This window comes from Mucor velutinosus (assembly GCF_035048745.1).
Source record: "Mucor velutinosus strain NIH1002 chromosome Unknown tig00001544, whole genome shotgun sequence".
Classification (NCBI taxonomy): Eukaryota; Fungi; Mucoromycota; class Mucoromycetes; order Mucorales; family Mucoraceae; genus Mucor; species Mucor velutinosus.
The window spans coordinates 995291-1016270 of NW_027041908.1; the positions used below are offsets into that span (position 1 = coordinate 995291).

Sequence of the window (20980 nt, forward strand, 5' to 3'; positions counted from 1 at the left end):
CGGTGCTTTTTTTGAATAAGGAAGGAATCCGAGCGGGACATTTCATGCGGGTACTTTCCAGCATTGAGCCATTTTGATGAATTGTACTGTACATCCATCAGCAACAGTAAGTCAATTAGTCAGTGATGAGTGTTCCCCGGCCTACTCTCTGAAAACGGCATGAGGTTCATCTAGCTGTTGTAGGCTAATTGACAACACAACCACATGCTCACCATCACTGTAACATAGGTTGCGTGTAAAACGTCATATGGCTAGAGATTGTATGGATTTAACACGCAGTTTCAATCATGCTTCTACCATCCTCATCAAGGGCGAAACAGCATTTGTTAAAAATAGCTGTAGTGCTTCCTTTATTCAACATGCTGATGGGTATATACATTACAAATAATTATGTTTACAATCGAACAGAGAGCAACTCATCAATGCATCGATTGATAAATTCCTTTTTACATGTCATATCCACACCAAATATGTCAGAGAGGGTGTCACGAATGCGTTTTTTGGAGAGCTGCATTAAATCATGATGGTCCAGTAGGTTCTCAATCTCTTGAATAATGGCTGCATCACTTGGTATGGCAAAGAAAGAGTTGGATCCCATCATGGAAGGTGCCCTCGAAAAGTTCGGACCATGAAAGAAGGATGAGGAGGACGAGAGATGATGCGCCATCACAGCATTGTTACTACTACCATCACCCCCGCTGTAGTTGCCGCCGCTGTTGCTATTTGCAACGCTCAGGCCCCCTCCGCCACCAGCACCAGCACCAACGCTATAATGATGCGGTAATGTACCACCATGGCTGCTGTATAACCATTCCATTTGCTTATCGTTATCTTGATGATCCTCGTCTTGGTGGTCCTCTTGTTCCGTTGTGAGATGCGAGTGCATGAAAGTAGATGCGGATGAACAATGTGAGTGGTGGTGGCGATCAAGCGTGCTTGCTGATGGATGCTGCTGTGTGTGGTTCTCACAAGAGCAATCTGATTCTCTGCTATGCTTGGAACAGACAGAGTGTCGCTCCCATTCTTCCATCATCTCTTGTTCGTGTTGAGACCATGATTTGGTCGGAATAGTGTCTGGATCAAACGTGCCTTCTTCTGGACCCACAGCCTTCTTTTGACCCTTCTCACCGACAACAATACGTGTATTACCCCAGGAGAAATCGTCAAAATGCCAGAACGCATAGATCGGAATAAGGAAAGAAAAGACAGGAATAGCAAGTATATAAACAATCATCCAGCCGACGTGCTCCCACTAATGATTGTCGTGTTAGTAAACAATCCTCTGCATTGGGTTTCAATCATTCACCCATCAGCACACCCGATCCATCCTCTCTGTATACACACACACACACACACACGCGCGCACACACGCACAAAATCCTCATTTTTTTTTTACCTTGCGTCTCAAGATGAAAATGACAGCTTGTAGGCCATACACACCTGCCAATGTAATGATCGACATGAGAGGCACCTGATTGGTATTGGTACACAACTGATACACTAAATAGCCCAAATAACACACAACGGCTGGCATCACCAGCGTACTGAGTAGATCCAGCATGACTACAAATCGCATCGAGAAACAGCAGAAACCACACAACTGAGGCAGAAACATGAGTTCGCCCAAATTGTGCACCGTAGAGTTGATCCATCTTCGACGTTGAGAGAGTAGCACTGGCCATTGGTCTGGGGCGTTTGTCATACAAGCGGCATCTGGAGTGAACTTGGTCTTGTAGTTTGGAAAGTGCTTTAAGATTAGGGTTGTCAGATAGCGATCTTCGCCTAGATGCAGCAGGTTCTTTTTGTGTAAAGTGTCGACATGGTTCTCGGCGTAGTCTTCGATGACCTGATTGGATGCTAGCAAGGGCTGATTGCGTGTGGTAGAGCGAATGCGGTACATGCAAAAGCAGCCAGGCAAGCAAGTAACGGATCCAAAAAGCGACTCAAATGCCTTGGCCAAGTGGTGCGAAATGTAATACTCGTATACTTGAATCATGGTCACCCACGTATCCTTCTCGTTGGAGAGCATGGTCTCGCCGCAGAGTCCCACAATCTTGGCGTCGTTGACAAAGCAGGATACCATGCGGTTCAAGGAATCAGGTAGTACCTCTGTATCGGCATCGACCATGAGCACAAACTCATAGAAACCAGGGTTCACACCAATGACATTCTTGAGTTGGTGATGGATTTCGAGTTCCATTGGTGTCATGGGAGCATCGAAATGGACCTTGTTGAGGAAGCGCATCAGCACCATTTGAGAGTCCCGTTTACCACGATTGCCCGGCTTCTGTCTCTCTTCAGGCGTGCCTACTTTGACCACCACGACAAAAGGCACTACATGTCCACAACACTCGTATAAGCCAGAATAGACTTTACCCATGTTGTGCTGTTTTCTGCCTTCGCCCAATGCCAAAAAGGACATGGGCTCTGGATCTGTGTTGGGATCCACACCGAGTATATCCAGCACGATGCGAGGCGTTGATTTGTCGTTGCCACTGCCAACAATCATGCCATCCGCAATCAAGAACAGTAGCTTGCGTTTGTCGTCGTATCGTAGCACAGCCAGTGAATTGATGGTCTTTCTCAATGACTCTTCTCCTTCTGTGTAGCAAGGTACTTGGCAGATGATGAACTTGTCGTATTCCTCAGGTATGCGTTGTGTTCCCAGCCGAAGTGCAGCCAGGAACTTGAACAAGATAATGCTGCACAAGAAGCCAGTGATCAGCAATAAGAGGTATTCCGAGAACAAGCACTGCAACGAGTTGCGTGTATCCACCTTGCCCACCAAAAACAAGTTTCGCATGCAGATCAATTGGCGCTCTCTTACAGTCTTGTCCAGTGGTAAAGCATCAAAATGAGCAGAAATGTCGGTTCCTGCTAATTGGCGAAACAGTTCAGTAATCGAGTTGTCAATAAAGTCCAGGTTGATGTTGGAGGGAAGCTCTTGGCCTTTTGCTGTACGAGGCACACGGCCGCCCATCATGTAAGAAGTGAGATCAAAAACATTGCTGTGCAGGATGGCCCATTGACGCTGTGTATTAATACCGCCAATTTGAACTGGATACGCTGCTTGGTTCTTGATGTCCACCGGGTCATAGCCCATAAAGCCGATGCGGTAGTTTCTGCGCAGATACACCATTTGCTCAAAGTACCAGTCAGGACGGTAGTCGTCGCGGAAGCTTCTAAAGTCGTGATACGCTGCATTTGAATCCGTGATATTGATATGGACATCTAGGGTGACCTCCTTGGGCACAGTGCCATCAATGCCATCACAGACAGCTGAAACCTGCACAGGAAAGAGATCACTGGCATCCTGTCCAGCGTACTGAAACAAGGCGTTGGTCGGAATTACTTCCGAAGCCCAATGTCGTGGAGCAAACGAGGTGAGATCAAAGACCTCTCCGCGAATAGCTACAAATGCATTGTCTCGGTCGGATTTCGCTTGCAGTTCTGATTGAGTAAACAAGTCTTGATGCGGACACACGAGTCTACCGAAGAAGGCAATGAACCAAATCATGACAGCACATAGCAGAAAGATGAGGCCACATAGGGTGACCTTTTCGCGCCAGGCCATACGGATATCGGATCGACGCATCCCACAGAGACGGTTCATGATGATGCTGGGAATCCACCATGTCGTCAGCCATGTCAACACCACCCAGCAGCCTCTTGAGCGGCTTGTACGCGGATTCTTGTTCTTTTTATCCTTGTCGTCAGTTTTGGTTATGGGCTGCTTGACACCCACGTCGTCGTCTTCAGCGCCAAATAGATGGTGATGGTGTTGCTTTTCGTCATCTGTGCCACTCATGGCAATGGTTTGTACTATACTGTCGCATTGGTGTGAACACACTGAATTGGATTCTTCTTCGAAACAAGCGTCAAAGCATTCTTCAGAGTAGACGGAACCAGACTCAGCCATTGATCTGCATGAGGGTGGCATCAACTGAGAGCATACTTGACTCATGGTATCAAACGCGTCCTCTTCTTCTTCCACTATAAAAGGCATGTGTGTTGGTAGATATAGACAACGTATATTGCTACGACAGCCTTACCAAATGGAATGCCTTTGGCTATGCATCTTGCTCTTCGCTGCTCTCGTTTTTCGATAGCACGCAGCTTGTTTTCCAGCAAAGTCCATGCAGACTCTGTTAAATAGACCTACAGTTTTGTCAGTTTGATCACGAAGCTCTCTCCCCAAAAAAAAGCTCACCTTTTCGTTTTCTTGTATCATCATCTTTTCATTCCAGTGAAACGCATCTTGTAAAGCGAGCCACTTGTCTCTTGGTTCAGCATCCAATTCGACTGACGTCGCGTGAATCAGGTCCATGTATCGATCGCAAAACTCTTGCAGTTCCATTTGAATTGTGTACTCTCGCTTGGCTCGGATGGCAAGTGCCAGTAATTGGAACATTTTGGCTTGTGCTATCAATTTCTTGGAATCGCATGAATGTGGTAGTAACAAGTCGTTGGAGCGAAGGCAGAGGACAAACCACGTTTTTGTACAAGTCAATGTGTCAATAATGTCCTGCACACCTTCTCTCAATTGTCCAGCTCGACTGGCGTTGTTGTTGGCTGTGTCTGCTATTGGCATGGTGTCTGATTTGCGCTTCACAGAGGGTGATCGATGTGGTTTTCCAGACTGCTGTCCAGATACAATATGAGTACTTTTGGGGTGCTTTTCAGTGGTGATGGATTTTTGAGAGAATAGTTTTGTTACAAGGCTGTTGGTAGGTGCTTCATTAACACTGGTGCCATCTGCGCCGAATAATGACATGAAGTCAGCGCAAAGGGTTTCAGTCGTTCTTACCCCAAATTCAGCAGGAGAGTAAGCAACTGTGCCTGTAAAGTGCTGAATGGTGAACAAGGGCCCTTTCCCTCCTATACTCGATTTGATTCCAAAACAAGGGTGCTTGCGGTGATGTTGTCTAAATGAATCGACACATTTATCAGGGCTGTCTGTGGTTGAGGATTGGTGGCAGAGTGTGGCAATCAAACCGTGTTGAGCGTCGTCGAGCAGTTGTATGCATGGATCGTTGTAGTTGACAGTGGGTTGCATAGTGGCGGGTATATTTAGAATAGAGTACACTTGGCTGTTTCTTTCAAACAGCTGATGCAACATAAAGTGGTGGAGCCTCTCGTTGGCATAGAGCATGCAAAACTGGTCGTAAGAAGCAGTTTGCATAGGAGCAGCACCAGGGAAATCCACAATGCCAATAAAGTTCTGGAACTCTGATTTGCAAAGCTTTTTGTTAAAGCTCTCTACAAGCCAAGAAAACAGTAGCGAGTACATGGCTTCAGCAAGTGCGTCTCGTTGAAGAGCTGCCTGTTCTGCATTGAGAAAGATGGTTGTCAAGTCTCGCTTGATCAGCTTGGTCTGATACGTCAAGCATGTCTCCAGTGCTTTGGTTTCCACGCCCAATAGTTCTGCAGTAATTTCCAGTTCTTGTGTGTTCTTGACAATGGCTGAATCTTGCATGTTGGTTGCATCGTCCATGAACTGCAAATTGCCCAAGTGAAGTATGGCTGCAATGATTTGCGTGATCTGAAGCATTGTGGTTTTGTTGATGCCTAGCGATTTTAGCAGTGCTTTGAGTTCGTTGTATTTCTCGGTATCCTCCATGACAAGTCCACTGGCGAGCCTTGCTGCCTCTTTGGTTTTGAACAAGTAAGCATAGGACGATGCATCGTTGAGCTGGAGCATAGATTTCTCTTCTGGCGAAGAACCGTGCAACACATAGTAGAATATATGGAAATTACGCTCGTCGCCAGAGGTGTGCGCCACTCGAGACTTTTCCAACATGTAATCCAAGAATTTGGCGCCGATCATGCGACCTCGCTCGTTGAACTGCAATTCCAGGTACTTTCCAAAGCGAGATGCGTTTTCGTTGACTGTAGTTTTTGCGTGTCCAAAGGCCTCTAATGCACCATAGGCCTTTTGGATCATCTGCTGTATTTTGGATGGCTTTTTTGGGTTGCTGAGTGTCACCAAGTGGTACAGTGTCCATTGATGCATTTCGGATTTTCCACTACCGCATAATCCACTATTTAGGGGCAAAAGGAGAGACAGACAGAGGGGAATATATGAGTGATTAAGGAGTGAGCCGTGTATTCACAAAGCTAGATGTTACCTCATTACGATGGATTGATCACTGCCCGTACGTCGCATGTGGAAATAAGCTTGATTGATGTGCTGAAATATGTGCACTGGTCGTTTCTCTCTGCCATCCGTGGTCTTGTATTCTGCTAGATACTGCTCGCTTGTCTCCTGGATGTCAGCACGAGAGTCCTTGTATGGATTGATGACTACAAGCAGTGAGTTTCTGACACGGGTGTATATTTGATCTTGAAGAAACCTGTCTCTCAGTGTGTTGACAATGCTTTCTTCTGTGATGTTCTCAATGTCGGCGATGTCATCGTATGAGGATGGCTGTCTACTGCTGCTGGATGGTGGTAGTAAAGAATTGGAGATCATGGTTGCATCGAGAAGCAGAAAGAAAGAGAGAAAAAATAAAGAAAGAAGAGGGGAATCCTTATATTCAAAAACAAATTATATGCATTATTATGATTCAAACCAAAATGATCCAGGCACGTTTATTATCCTCAATGTATGTGTGTGTTATTTGTCCATCTTTTACAAATACACATAATAAGGCACTCCTTGTCAATATTTTGTATGCCTTCTATTGACCCCTTTAATTGAATATAAAGAAAACCGTTGGGTGCTTGTTTTGGTGAAAATCCCTTGATTCAACCCCCCTCTTGTAGATATATATATATATATATATCAGCATCAAGCACATACATAATATAACCTGCTAGCAAAAGGTCGACTCCTTAATACACAATTTTGCTGCGTAGAATATGTCTGTATACACATGGCTAATCAAGATGATGGTATATGGCTTTCATTTATCAAATGTCTGATGCTAAAAGCTTTGCGTTTCTTTCTACTGTAGTTCGCACGACATCAAATACCAAGGCTTCGCCCGGTAATGGAAAGTTCTTGTACAATTCTGTCACTGGCGGTATCGATCCTTTCGGTGCAACCGTAATCATGCCATAGGGTGATGCTGATGGTGGTACTTGGTGATCGGGCAGAACTTGCTTGGTCAGAGCATGCATGTATTCGGACAGTTTTTGTTGAGCCATCTTTGCCATGGCGTCGTCAGGTACTTGGAGTAAGCCCATAAGCGAGTCAATGGACCGCACAAGCAGCTTAGAGGGAGCTGCGTACTATGTTAGATCACACTCTATAAGGGCCATCTCTATCACGACTTACAGTAACAAAAAGAGTCAATCTTCTCTATTTGCTTCATAAGCAACAAGCTCATGTCTGCTGAATGCATGGCCAAATAAAGAGCTCTGTCCTTGATGATGTTGTATACATTTTCAACGTTGCGTTGAGGTTTCGGTCGTATCAGACAACCTTGTATGCTGAGTGTAATTGTATGTACATAGGAAGCCATCAGAATTTTACGTACATCGGTTTCTCTTTCAACGGCTTCTTTAGTGAGATTGAACGGCTCTGTGCACATCTTGAGTTCCTCTGGTAGATTGTGCCACCACTCAACCACTGTTTCTTCATAGCGAATGATCTCCTCAAAACTGAGTTCTGCGACATCACCTGCTGCCAACTGTCTGGCTTGTGTCACTACTGCGATGAACGAAGGGTGCAAGGATAGACCGAGTATCTGATTGAACATTTTAATTATATTCTTGGTCTTTCTTGTCTCGTCGGGTAGAATGTCAAACTGCACATTGTTGGGCTCAATCTCGTTGCGCTTGTCGCATTTTACAAAATCAATCATGGCCATGGCACATTCGCAGAGCACGCTGTTTCGATGAATAAGCGCATACTTGATTCGAGTCATCCGTGGTAAGCCTGGCCCTCCTTTAGTGCAGCCTGGATTCTCTGTCTGGAGATTCTTGCATAGTAACAGGGCCATGGACACCCATTTATGCGCTTCCGACACCCGCAATGTTTGCATCATAAAGGGCAGCATCAAGTTGATTATCAGCACAGATTCAAGTGCCTTGTCTGGATCGTCAAACATGTCCACCAGCTTGTTGATGGACTGCTCGTAAAAGTACTCGCTAAAGTACCGCTTCTCGAATGAATTCAAAAAGTTGTGCTTGCAGGTCACTATGGCTGCGCTGGTACATACGGCCAATACTACTGGATCCTCCATTGGGTTATCAAGACTCCACACATGATTCATAAAGGTAGGCTCATGCAAAATAGGCACTGTGTCATTGAAGCAGGAAAAGTAGTTGTATATCAGCCGTCGCACCAGCGATTGTGGCTTCAAAAAGGCTGGCACACCTATGGCGAAGCGTCTGGAGATGGCTTTCGGTGAGGATACGGAGTCTGGGTTCGATATATCGTAGGCGATTGTCACTAGCTGCATGGCTGTCTTGACAAAGCTCAGGCTCTTGCGTTCAAAGATCAGTGATTTCGTTTGAAATGTGTTGCCAAAGGGTGATAGATAGCGAATAGCAGATCGTCCATACATCATCAACTCTTCCAAATTCCTAATCTCTGTCTCCAGCCGTAGTTCGCCATTCACAAATCGAATATCCCACCGAGGCTCCTTCTTTATCAGCGCTTTTTCTTGCTGTAGATCCAATTCCAGAGATTGCAGCTGCTTCTCCAAATCCCTTATTTGTCCATACAGTTGATCCAATTCAACATTGCTGGTCTGATTCTCCACATCGCCATCGTCGTATTCTTCAGCAGAGCTCTCCCCTTTGTACTGAAGGTCTTGAGGTATACACTTCTTCTTCATCTTGACACAGCGTTCACAAGAATCATGCTCGTAAAATCGTTCGCATTTTCGTCGTCTCTGTTTACAGTCTGTGGATAATCGATCTTGTTAGTCAGATCCTCCTTTGATAAAGGGGTGTGCCTCTTACATTGACATGGTATTTTTCTAGCCATTTTAGAGTTATATAGCTTGCTAAACAAAAGAGTGGAAAAAAAAAAATAGATGCTCAAGATGATAGAGGATGGGGCTCTAACACTGCCAACACCCGTTGGTCATCCAATCACAAGTTTACTTCTTGGCTGTCCTATGAGAGCTGACTCAAATGTGTCCTTTTTCATTTTTCCAAGATGACTTTGAGTGCATATTTAGGCTTATTATCACTAGGAAGCACAATACAGACCAGGTACAATGCCGAATGCCAAGAAGAGGAGCAGCAAGAACTGGATGCTTTGCGAGCCATGGCGCAACATATATCAGCTGCAGAAATAGACACTGTTTCAGCAGTCAGTATACATCATGCCCCTTCAGAACGTCGAGGTATTCATACAGAGAGGCTCTTGTCGTTAATTTGCACTGACTGGTGTATTCATTAGTGGAAGTGAGAGAAAACATCACGGGCGTCGTGCTTGCCATTGGAACGATGGTTGCCAACTATTCATTGTGTTTCCCCATTGTAGCAGCACGACATCGATTACAGGCCGTACCAACATATCAAAGTTACGAACGAGACACACCATTGTATGGCATCCAGACTATACTGTACACCTACAGACATGGAGGTATTCGACGACTCTATCCTGGCTTTGGTTTGGGTCTGATTGGCCAAACATTGAGTGCGACCTATGAATCAGGGCTGAATCAAGTCATGTCGCCCCTGATTGCCTCTGCAAACAAAACCAATACTTTGCTGGGTAGTTTGACAGCTCTACTGGCAAAAGGGCTCGCATTGTTTGTCAATATCCCCTTGTATCCCTTGTATCGCAACGCATTAATCCTACGAGTACAACAAGTATCGCCATCCAGTCAGATTGTGATAGATAGTCCTCATGATTTCATCAGGCTCTACAAGCTAGATTTACGAGCATTCTGGCCGGGAAACGAACATCATCGGCAGTTGATGAATGGATTTATACCATCTTGTGCGTTGAACCTGATCACCGAGAGGCTGCTCATCTACATTTACCGTCATCTATTCCAATCCTTCTCTAACAACTCCAATTCCACGACAACAACAGGCACTACAGCAGCAACCATTGACCACAGCAGCGAAAATTTGACAACAGCAACCCCTTCTGGTGCTGGACATAGCACAGCATCAGCATCCTCAACGTCGCTGGCTTCGCCTCATTCCAAGAAAAAGCGTGAATCCACCGTGCTGCATACATTCTACCCCGAGATTGCTTGCGGTGTCATCAGTAGCATCCTTACAAGAGCATTGAGCTATCCTGTAGAAACTGTGATTTACAAACTAATGGTGCAAGACACGGGCGTGCTGACTGCGAATACAGACTACAGAGGATTTCTCGATTGCGTCAAGAGAACATGGTACGAGGAAGGTGGGTGGAAGGCCTTCTATCCTGGATGGGGTATTGGCGTGCTGGAGATCGGCATGGGCTATCTTATCCTGGAAGCTTCTTGGTGGGCTTACCGTGCGACGCAATGGAAGTTGCAGGTGCCAGGCACAAGCGATACGCGGGCTGTTAGAAAGGCAAGAAAACTTCGAGAAAGACTTTTGTAAACGTTGTCATCCCAATGAAGTCGTTTTGAAGTCGAGAAAAGTAATAACATGCCTCCTTTTTTTTAAAAAAAATATGGAATTATAGTTGCTGGAACATAGAGTACAACACATTTTCAAAATCCAATTCATAGCGCTTTTAACCATAGCATTTACCTGCATGGCAATGCTTATTAGAAAATAATTCATAAATCTTGTATTCCTAAGCAAATGAAACTATATATATGATATGTGTCTTTTCAGTATGAAAGCACTTGTTTCTCTACAATGCTCTACGTCTTTATCAATGGGGAGAATTCATATACAGGCTTAAAGTATACCTGGATTGCCTTCTACTATTCAAGCGTATGCAAATCACAGCAAAGTTGGATGCATTTAAACCGTGGATTCTCGTGTTAGAAGCCGTTTCAAGATGTCAGAATAGCACCAAACGCTTGCTTTGATCTAACACTTACTTTCTGACACCTTTGCTCAACTTTTTGGGGACCAAAAAAAAACATGGTCAAAAAATAGACCAAAAAGCATGAGGGGTACCTCATGATTTTCATCAAAAATCAAACGATCGCATTTTTCACCTTGAAAATGAAGGCTTTTACTATGGTATATATTGAATCAAAATGTTTCTGTCGATCCAACGTAGCCTTTGAAATCGTCTTTGTGGGACTTTGATCTGTAAAATTTCGACTTTTTGGCCAGAAACCTCTTTTCATATTTTCGTGAATTATTCAATAGATTTATTTAAAACATCTATCTTACCTGGTACCGTTGGATGCGCCTTGAAAAACACTCCAGGAAAGCTTAAAGAAGCATTTTTTTTTTTTTTTTTTTTTTTTTTTGTAGGGGAGTCGAGCTCCAGGTTTTATTTAAAGTCCTTAAAATGTCATGCTTAGGGATAGAAAAGACTGTTGGTGGACCCAATGTCTGCAAAGAAGGGGAATAAGATATTTTTGAATTAAGTTGGGAAAGAAATCTACTGCTAATAAGGTGCGACACCTAGAGCCAAAACAGTCTTGCGGAAATCGTCAAAATATAGATAATGGATAGAGTACAAAACACCAAACGAGGACATCAGTACTACTTCAAAAAATCAAACAACTTGCGTTCACCAGGATTTGAACCGGGATCCTCCCGTTGGCATACGGGAGTTTTACCACTTCGCCCTACCACCAGGGGCTAGCTTAAAGAAGCATAGGATGATCATCATGTCTTACTTAGTCGAATCTGCAAAAATAGTTCAATCGAGTTGAAAAACATCAAGATTTGGCCAATCTGGAAACAAACTATGGTTCTGGGGTTGAATTAATTTTGGCTGGTGAGGCTAGTTAATTATATATGAGCCTGGCCTGATAGATGCCTTGAAACTCAATTTCCATATTATGATGGTTGTAAAAGTGTCTAGAGACTGATAATATGATACTACTTTGCAAAGTTGAATTTTCCAGAAGAGCAACTCTGCAGGTTATACAGTTTCTAGTTTGAGCAGCAGAAGGCATGATGGATTAACTATTGGGTTTTGTTCTTGATTTAAAATTAACTACTGCTCGCAACTAGACTGATGCTACCTGTCAAAATAGCTTAAACATCAAAATGTTATTGTACAGAATGGAATATTGTCATCCTATCCATGATTACGTATGGCGCTTATAATAAGGCTACATAGCGTATCATATAAATCTGTGTTTTTATAGAGTATTTTTTTTTATTTTTATTTACATTGAATGTGAAAGAAAGAGTATATTTATAGCTAGTAAAAATGTGTTTTGGATTGAGTGTTGTGTTGGATTAAAGTGGAATGAAATAAAGGGTTTGAAAATATTACTGATGATCTGAATATGGTATGCTAGAAGCGCCATCATAGTGTTGTTGCTGCTGCTGCTGCTGCTGGTGTTGTTGTTGTTGATAGCCAAAGCCATGTCCTCGTCCGCCATTTCGAATTGGAGAAGCGTCGTAGAACTTGGAGGGGTTTTGATGGTAGCCATCATCATGATAATTGTTGTGCTTGTTGTTGGCTGCAGCAAATCTGCCTCGTTTTCTGCCATGGTTGATTTCTTCAAAATTAACTCCACTACCCATATGATTGCCTTGTTGGCGTTTGAATCCGCGTGGCTGATCATCTCCACCACCACCTCCATTTGCATGCTTCCATTCAGGACGGTATTGAGCCTCTGGTTCCTCAATGACCATCAACTCACGTACAGGTTGGCCATGGAATCCACCCACGGGAGCATTGACCAAATAGTCTTTCTCAACAGAACTCAATTCTGCCAGTGGAATAATGGAGTCTCCACGATCATAGTTAAAGTGCTTCTTTGGCCCAAACCCAAATGCCCAGTTCACTTTAACCGGCACATCTTCCACCACGAGTCCTTCAGATTCATACTTGGCAGCTTCTGTAGAGGCTCTTGTTGTAAATTTGAGGAAAGCGTTATGACGACCTTTCAGCTTTTTAGCGACAATTACACTTGCTAATTCACCGTATTTACTAAATAATTGTGCAACATCGTTCTTTTCATAGTGATCAGGAATAGGACCAACAAAAAGGGTTCTTGTAAGGACTAAGTAGGATGATGATGAGTTGGGAGTAATTTAAACTAATGAGCTCTAAAAACTTACCTTTGATAGTACCAGGAGGCAAAGAGGGATCACGAACAGGATCAGCACCTTCTTGATGGTGTTGTTGTTGGTGCTGCTGTTGCTGAGATGGTGGTGCATGATCATTGTAAAATGGCTGCGATTGCTGCTGATAAGGCTGTTGATTGAAGGACTGAGGCTGTTGCTGGTAAGCGTTTTGAGAGTAAGGTTGGCTCTGCTGCTGGTATGGTGGAACATAAGATTGTTGTGCTTGTGTAGGAGGTACTTGGAAAGGTGGCTGCTGTTGTCTCTGTTGGTAACTGTTGGCTCCCATACGGCTATCTTGCATCGGCTGTCGTTGCTGCCAGGAATCCTGCATAAGTGGTTGAGGCGGGGATACGGCAGCATTGAATTTAGTAGTATCTACATCATTAGGGCTTCCCCATCTAGACTTTCTCTCTGTTGTGCGGGTTGGAGCAGGAATAGAGGGACCTTGAGGTGGAGGCCAGGTAGGCGCAGCCTTAGCAGGTGTCTCTGCTGCCATTCGAGGATCATTACGCATGCGAGGGTCGTTGCGCATGCGAGGATCAGAGGAAGGTGGTGACTGAGGAGTGACATTTGATGCTGGAGGAGGCGAAGTTACTAACCCACCGAGCAATTTGGCCAGAGCAGGAGGCAGCAGAGGGTTGCTGGTTTGCATTGGCGCAGACGTGCTCGCTGGAGCAACAGGAGCAGCAGCGACAGCAGGAGGAGGTGTAGGCGTCATGCCAGGAATATTGAGATTTGCCAATGAGCCATTTCCAATGTTACTAAGGGTAGCCAGCAGAGATGCAGTGTCCACGGGAGGAGCAACTATAACAGAAGAGCAAATCAGTTCACCTGTTGCAATTCAACATTCTCAAATAGAATAGAAATGTGTAGATAGAAGAAACCAAAATTTGATCCAACATTTTCTTTTTCTTTTATATAAGTAAAACAATAATAACCTTTTGCTTGATCCAAACCAGAATTCGTCACGCCGCCAGCTGTCAAAAAGGATCGCTTTATGTGCTGCACTGTTTCCTTGGAGTAGACATTTCCTTGCTCCCAAAAGTCGAGTGTCTTTTTGACCTTATCCTAATAGGTTTTGAAAAAAGAAATCTTCAGCATTCAAATGTCAAAAATTGCATGTAGATCAAATGTGTGTGTAGGTGTGTGTGTATGTGAAGGAGTGATTGAATTGAGAGTGTCATCGAACTTGTGGGTTGTGTGAGTGTGTAAAATCATTTTAATTCATATATAAAAAAAAAGAGATCAAATGTCTTGATACATGTCATTCGTAAGTTTGTGATTTTTAGTTACCCAATCCAGACCATCAAGCGAGAGAAAGAGACCAGACAACAGCAGCAAGAGAGAGAGAGAGAGAGAGAGAGAGAGAGAGAGGAGCACGCATGCACAGATCAAACATCAAGATAATAGAAGATGGCAAGGAACGCAGCGCGCACAAGAGACACAAACAGCATCATAAAGAACAATAGTTGCTTCCAACAGGCGGGGACAATTTATTCAAGTAATTTCTTATTTAACATGACCAAAGTTGTACAAGCACATCCCATTTGGTTAAGCCGACTAGTTTACACGAATCTTTCAAGGAACCGATTTGCTTCTATTATCTCCCTCTGTCTCTCTTTTTGCATGCCTCCCCTTTCTTGTTGTTGGCTGTCATCTTGGGTTTTCATCTGGTATCTCCCCTGTATGATGAATACACGGAATAATGCTGCCAGGTAAGCAGCATCTCGTGTACAAGATGGGTGGAAAGAAAAAAAAAAGGGCAGAGATCAATCACGATAAAGAAGGTCATCCTCTCCGTAATTGATAAATGTAATCAACTAGACTAGGTGTAAAAAAAAAAAAAGAAAAAAAAGGGCAGAATCTCACCTTATCCTTTGTTGAGCAGGGCTCAAAGCATCCATTCATGCTGCTATCCTTGAGCACAACCGCAAATCGCTTGAGATATCCATCCAATTCTGAAGGTCCTTCGCCGGTTTCCTCTCGTTTTCTTTGTTGCTTGTGGCAAGCACGTGAAATAGCGTCGATAACATACAAACCTGCTAAGCGATAATCCGGAGGAGCGCTCTCAATGAAACGAGCAATACATTGTGTGATATAATTGTGATGCTGGCAAATAATAAGAAACAGTATGGTTAGTTTTGATCGATTCACTAGTAGAGTTTTCCCTGTTCAATTTGCTTACCTGTGGATGAGCAGTGGCCAAAGCTTGTAATGAGGTGATTTTGGAAGCTGATACGGGAAGTTTTGTTTCCAATATGGCTTTTAGGTCCTTGTCAAAGAGGGTCCTATCCCAGTTATCTGTCATCTTTTTGGTTCAAGTGGGTAATGTGGAAAAAGAGGGAAAAGTTTGCTAAAGAAAAACTTTTTTTAACTCTCCAGATGACCAGTGGGAGTTGAAGAATTGATGATGAGTGATGTTCGGCGTTAATGGGGTACTACCACATTTTTGAGTGACGTCGATGTGTATATACAATCCAGTCAGTCTGGTTAAGGGATACAAAGAGCTCTTCAATGCCATTCAACATGCCGTTATCTCTAGCTAGAAGGCTCAAAAGAAAGCGTATAATATTGCATTATATGATAACATTGGAAATTGCCAGGCCATCACATCCACTCATGCAATCGTCGCAGTAGAAATCTGCCTGAGCATCCCTGGATTGAATGCTTGATTCTCGCAAGTGCTCTTGGCTCAAACATCTTTACCGGTATTTGAGGCATTTATACGAAGATAGACTTGGCGAGTTGACAATACCGCCGTTATGATATTCTTCATTGCCTACTGATCTTGCATTTTGCTCAACATTTGTGACACCTATCAGCTCAAAAAAACATCTACACTCTAGTTGTGAATGCTGCTATAGGTAAAGCATATTCATAAAAGCATTGTCTACTATAACAATAGCACCTAATGGTTTTAATGGAGGCAGCTCATACTATTTCGAGTGATGTAAGTATACGCTAAGATCAATCAAATGTCAAATCAAGCGGCCGTTCAATCTACTAACCCCTGGTTGCTTGAATCCAGCTGTCAAAGATGGACTTTACATCCATCATAGCACTGATGCCTTGCTTTAGGCGTACTATAACCTCATTTGACATGTCCAGGTAATCACTGATGCTTTGAAACCACTGACCACAATATAGTCAATGTGTTACAAATGATGGATTTGTAGTGTCACTGATGTGCAGCCTGTATTTGACATTGCGCATACATGGACGGTCTCTTTGTTGAAATGTGCAAACAGCCGAAGTGATTTATCTTAAAGATTGGTATTCTGTAACGCATATTTCATAAGAGCATCCCTCAAATCATCTTTCAATTGCCAAAATTGACAGGCAAAGTCCATTTCACTGGCCATCGGAACCCCAATACATTGGCAAACAAGCCTTTGCAACCACCCCCCCCCCTCCTTACCTTCCGCAAATTTTATTCTCTCTTTTTTTTCCCTTCACTATCCAGATACAATAAAATAGACGAGGATGCAAGCATTTCGCTCATTATTAAAGACAGCATGGAAGCCTTTAAACAGCTCGAACAGCTTATTAGCCACTCGTAATTTCATGACACAGCCTGCATATCAAAGCCGTATCCTCAGTCAATTAAAACCTACAACATTTGCACCCATTCAACAACAAAAGGCAGGCATGGCCACCTTGAACCAAGTGATCAAAAAGTGTCGCAAGACCAAGGCCAAGTTGAGTAAGACACCAGCTCTTGAAGGATGTTATCAACGTAAGGGTGTTTGTAACAAAGTGTATACGACCAAGCCCAAGAAACCCAATTCTGCTGTCAGAAAGGTTGCTAGAGTCAAGTTGACCAATGGTAAGGTGGTCACAGCTTATATTCCTGGTGAAGGACACAATTTACAAGAGCACTCTGTTGTTCTGGTTCGTGGTGGTCGTGTTCCTGATCTTCCTGGTGTGCGTTATCATCTTGTGCGTGGCGCTTTGGATCTTCAAGGTGTTGCTACCAGAACTACCAGTAGATCTAAATACGGAAGTAAGTGTTTGACAATGTATATGTTTGCAAGGAGTGATGCTGACCAATGTTTTTGTATTGTTTTAGCCAAGAAGCCTTCCAAAAACTAAGCAGGATGATTTAGAGTCTAGTTTTTCCTCTGTTTTTAGCATCATTTGATGTACATTTTGTAATATTTCCTTGTTCCTATTAAAAACTATTATTTTACTATACATATACAAAAATCACATCTAGTCATACATACGAGAGATCGATCTATTCAGTAGATCCCTTTAAATGTGCTGCTAGAACCATTGATCCGCGCTTTTTTCCTTGATAAAAGAAAATTCGCAAGTATTGCGCCTTATGTGTTCAACCTGACAATTCGGTAATGACCATAAAAGCAAATGCAATTTCGATATTTTGTCTTTTTATTACGCCATTTCACGAAATATTGTTGTATGTACTACCTCAAATTTATATAACCTACTAAGGGTACATCGCATTATGAGTGCTTGATTTGGTAGAGTATATTTGATTTTGATATATATTGTGTCAAAATCTAAAATCTCTGTCAAAATGTATATAAATACAGTGCCAATTGAGACACTCTCTCATCATCATCACCCTTTTTCACATATCTAAAATCCCAGTTGAACCATGAAGACCTCTGCCTTGCTCTTGGGAACCGTTGCTCTATTGGCTTTGTCTGCCAATGCAAAGAAGCCCGAGGCCAAGAAACCAAACATTGTGTTTATCTTTACTGATGACCAAGATTACCGCATGGACTCACTAGATTACATGCCCAATGTTCAAAAGTATTTGGTCAAGGAAGGTACTACTTTCAAGAACCATTATGCTACCATTGCTGTCTGCTGTCCTAGCCGAGTGGGTCTCTTGAGAGGGCAATACGCCCATAATACAAAGTAAGTGTTCCTAAATCTTGCTGCCAAGTTGTCATGACTGACATCAACTAGTATCACTGATGTGTCCCCTCCTTATGGTGGCTATAACCGTTTCAATACTTTAAAATTGGGTGAAGACTATCTTCCTCTTTGGTTGCAAAAGGTAATTTAGAGCATTTCATATTATGTTTGCTGTTTATCAACTAGCTTATATTACCTAGGCTGGTTACAATACCAATTACATTGGTAAACTCATGAACCAATACTCTGTTCAAAATTACAATGCCCCTACTCCCTTAGGGTAAGTTGATGTACACTCATTCGATCGCTGCGTGTGCCTAATATTGCCTTCTTCATGCTCTAGTTTTGACTTCCAAGGTACAGCCAGATGACCTCCAGAGAAAATCTCGCATACATGCTTACATTCCATTTTTTTTTTAGATCAACTAGTTGACCCTTATACTTATGTCTACAACACTGCCGTCTTTTCCACAAATGGTGAATACCCTGTATTCTACAAGGACGTCTATCAAACGGATGTTATCCACGCCAAAACCAAGGCCGCTCTTGACAGAGTCCATGCTCAGGACGACCCTTTCTTCTTATGGGGTAATGTGTGCTTGTGTGCCAGCGACAACAACTTTTGCTTACTAAATACCAACTCATAGTCGCACCCATGGCACCCCACGGCCAGTTTGTCATTGGAAGTGATTACTCGGTTACTACGTCTCCTCCCGTTCCTGCTGCTCGTCATGCCCATCTTTTCAAGGACGTTAAAAGTAAGCAAGCACATGATATGAATCAATACAGGGCTTACATTCTTGCACTACAGTTCCTCGCACTCCCCATTTCAACCCTGACAAGCAAGCCAAGACAGCTTCTTACTGGAAGACGCTTGAAAAGCTGAATGCTACTCTTGTCGAAGAATTTGACGAAGTCTACAGAAACCGTTTGCGTGCTTTGCAATCTGTTGATGAGATTGTCGGTACCATCTTTGAGAGACTTGAAAAATCAGGCGAGTTGGACAACACCTACGTCGTGTATAGTTCAGATAATGGGTAAGGACATAGGCTTGACACACCATTGACATTCACTGGTTGACCTACTTTGTATTAGTTACCATCTTGGACAGCATAGATCTTACCCAGGCAAATGTACAAACATGGAGGAAGACATCAAGTAAGTTGCACACAAGATAAACATGGAATTATACTGACTATAATCAACAGCGTGCCTTTTATAGTTCGAGGACCTGGAATTGCCAAGGGAAAGGAGAGCCATATTGTCAGCTCTCATCATGATTTAGCGCCTACATTTTTAGCTCTAGCTCGTGGCGATGAACATGTTCCATCTTGGGTTGACGGTGGTGTGATTCCTTTGACTAAGGCTCTTCAAAAGCATCCCAAGCCCGTGTCCAAAGAAAGTTTTGCTGTCGAGTTTTGGGGATTGACACAAATGACAGAAAACTACCCTACTGCTGCCCCTGAAGGACCTAATACATACAAGACTCTCCGCGTCATTTCTGAAGATTACGATTGTAAGTGGATGTGAACTGCACTGGCAGTACTATGTCTCATCGCCTTGTTTATACTCTAGATTCTTACGCTGTCTGGTGCACGGGCGAGCATGAGCTTTACGATTTGAAAAGGGACCCCTATGAATTGAAGAACCTCTATAGCAATGCCAACGCACAACTTGTGAATAGATTGGATGCTCTCCTACTTGTGTTGAAGTCTTGTCGTGCTGAGAGCTGTCGTGATCCTTGGAGAGTGCTTCATCCTAATGATAAGTCTGTCAAGACATTACAAGATGCTTTGCATAAGAAGGTTTGTTAAAATCAAGTTGCCACATAATAGATGTACATTTGTAATTAACTTGCATTATCTGTAGTATGATGCCCACTACAAGCAATACAAATCTGTCAAGTTTGAAGAATGTCTTGGTTTCTTGCTAACCTCCAACGAGGTTCCTGAAATTGGATCTCACTTCAAAACCAATGCTACCTTGTCTCGTCGCAAGTTCCATTCTGAAAAAGCAGACCAACTGGTCATTGATAGCCTTATCAAAAGAGCCACCACTGAAGAAAAGAGCAGCAAGGTTTACATCCCAGCCGAGTATCATGATCTTTTCAAGTTGATCCCAGAGGCATCTATGAATGCAGGCCATCAACCTGTAGGAGACGATTTTGAATCCTCTGCACAAAAAGTACCAAAGAAGTTGGTAGAAGCAGATGTCAACTGGGCTGCTTATGGCTTCTATAGCACTGGAAGTTAAATAACATCTACATTCATAATAACAACATGCACATCTACATTCAAAATAAAGCGTTAATTAATCATCATCCTGATATTTCTGTCGATAATTTATTAATTGAATAATTAGAAACGAGATATGGAAAATGTATGTGGTAAATTAAGCCAAAAATTATAAGAGTCTATGCTACATGAGATGGTGGAATAAAAATGATGAAAACGTCTATATACTTTAAATGCGATCTATGAATTTGTCTCCTTCCTCACTTGCCAAAAACCACTTGAAATACTCGTAAACGCTCCAGCTGATGGCTGTGCTGGGCATGTTGGTCAACACACGGGGCCTAAATCCTCTGAAAAATCCCTTGATGCCATGTCGATTGTAAATGATATTGGTAGCCTCTCTAAACCCATTGCAATTCTTGATGTCGGCATCTTTTGATGAGCCCTTGGTCTGCAATAGCGTCTTGACAACATCCAGTGGTGTAGTAACGGATGAAGCAACTGTACCCGCTACAGCGCCTGCTAACATGTGGATCTTTGGATTGTAGGATCCCTCTGGGTCGAATTTGGATCTACAGTACTCATATGTCGCAAATTGAACGGACTGAAATGGAATAGACATGGATACAGTTGTTGGAAACGATATGTAGAATGCTTTCAGTCCTTCGTTGGCGTATACTTTCTTTGCACATTCACGAACAGATCTATAGGTCGAATTTCGTAATTGCATACGCTGCTTC

At 43.1% G+C, this 20980-nt stretch overlaps 7 protein-coding genes across 7 annotated transcripts; 3 read left to right on the top strand and 4 right to left on the bottom strand.

The window, feature by feature from the left end:
- Positions 1–394: 394 nt before the first annotated feature.
- ATC70_005633 (uncharacterized protein) lies at positions 395–6472 on the bottom strand (the record flags this gene model as incomplete). The annotated part of the gene is made up of 5 exons (XM_064824918.1): positions 395–1252; positions 1397–3993; positions 4053–4158; positions 4211–6026; positions 6129–6472. The coding sequence occupies 5 exons, from the start codon at positions 6470–6472 to the stop codon at positions 395–397; spliced, it is 5721 nt and encodes a 1906-aa protein (XP_064680295.1).
- A 440-nt stretch (positions 6473–6912) lies between these two features.
- On the bottom strand, positions 6913–8938 carry ATC70_005634 (RPA43_OB domain-containing protein; the record flags this gene model as incomplete). Its single annotated transcript, XM_064824919.1, has 3 exons — positions 6913–7226; positions 7280–8854; positions 8914–8938. 3 exons carry the CDS (start codon positions 8936–8938, stop codon positions 6913–6915), a joined length of 1914 nt encoding a protein of 637 aa, XP_064680296.1.
- A 174-nt stretch (positions 8939–9112) lies between these two features.
- Positions 9113–10503, top strand: ATC70_005635 (uncharacterized protein; the record flags this gene model as incomplete). The annotated part of the gene is made up of 2 exons (XM_064824920.1): positions 9113–9302; positions 9359–10503. The coding sequence occupies 2 exons, from the start codon at positions 9113–9115 to the stop codon at positions 10501–10503; spliced, it is 1335 nt and encodes a 444-aa protein (XP_064680297.1).
- Positions 10504–12315: 1812 nt separating this feature from the next.
- Positions 12316–15427, bottom strand: ATC70_005636 (uncharacterized protein; the record flags this gene model as incomplete). The annotated part of the gene is made up of 5 exons (XM_064824921.1): positions 12316–13055; positions 13114–13923; positions 14058–14187; positions 14989–15228; positions 15305–15427. 5 exons carry the CDS (start codon positions 15425–15427, stop codon positions 12316–12318), a joined length of 2043 nt encoding a protein of 680 aa, XP_064680298.1.
- Positions 15428–16602: 1175 nt separating this feature from the next.
- ATC70_005637 (uncharacterized protein) lies at positions 16603–17211 on the top strand (the record flags this gene model as incomplete). Its single annotated transcript, XM_064824922.1, has 2 exons — positions 16603–17122; positions 17189–17211. The coding sequence occupies 2 exons, from the start codon at positions 16603–16605 to the stop codon at positions 17209–17211; spliced, it is 543 nt and encodes a 180-aa protein (XP_064680299.1).
- A 529-nt stretch (positions 17212–17740) lies between these two features.
- On the top strand, positions 17741–20259 carry ATC70_005638 (NodB homology domain-containing protein; the record flags this gene model as incomplete). Its single annotated transcript, XM_064824923.1, has 11 exons — positions 17741–18006; positions 18058–18148; positions 18207–18286; positions 18350–18363; positions 18427–18594; positions 18654–18764; positions 18818–19043; positions 19102–19164; positions 19215–19522; positions 19582–19811; positions 19876–20259. The coding sequence occupies 11 exons, from the start codon at positions 17741–17743 to the stop codon at positions 20257–20259; spliced, it is 1941 nt and encodes a 646-aa protein (XP_064680300.1).
- A 210-nt stretch (positions 20260–20469) lies between these two features.
- Positions 20470–20970, bottom strand: ATC70_005639 (uncharacterized protein; the record flags this gene model as incomplete). Its single annotated transcript, XM_064824924.1, has 1 exon — positions 20470–20970. One exon carries the CDS (start codon positions 20968–20970, stop codon positions 20470–20472), a length of 501 nt encoding a protein of 166 aa, XP_064680301.1.
- Positions 20971–20980: the final 10 nt, after the last annotated feature.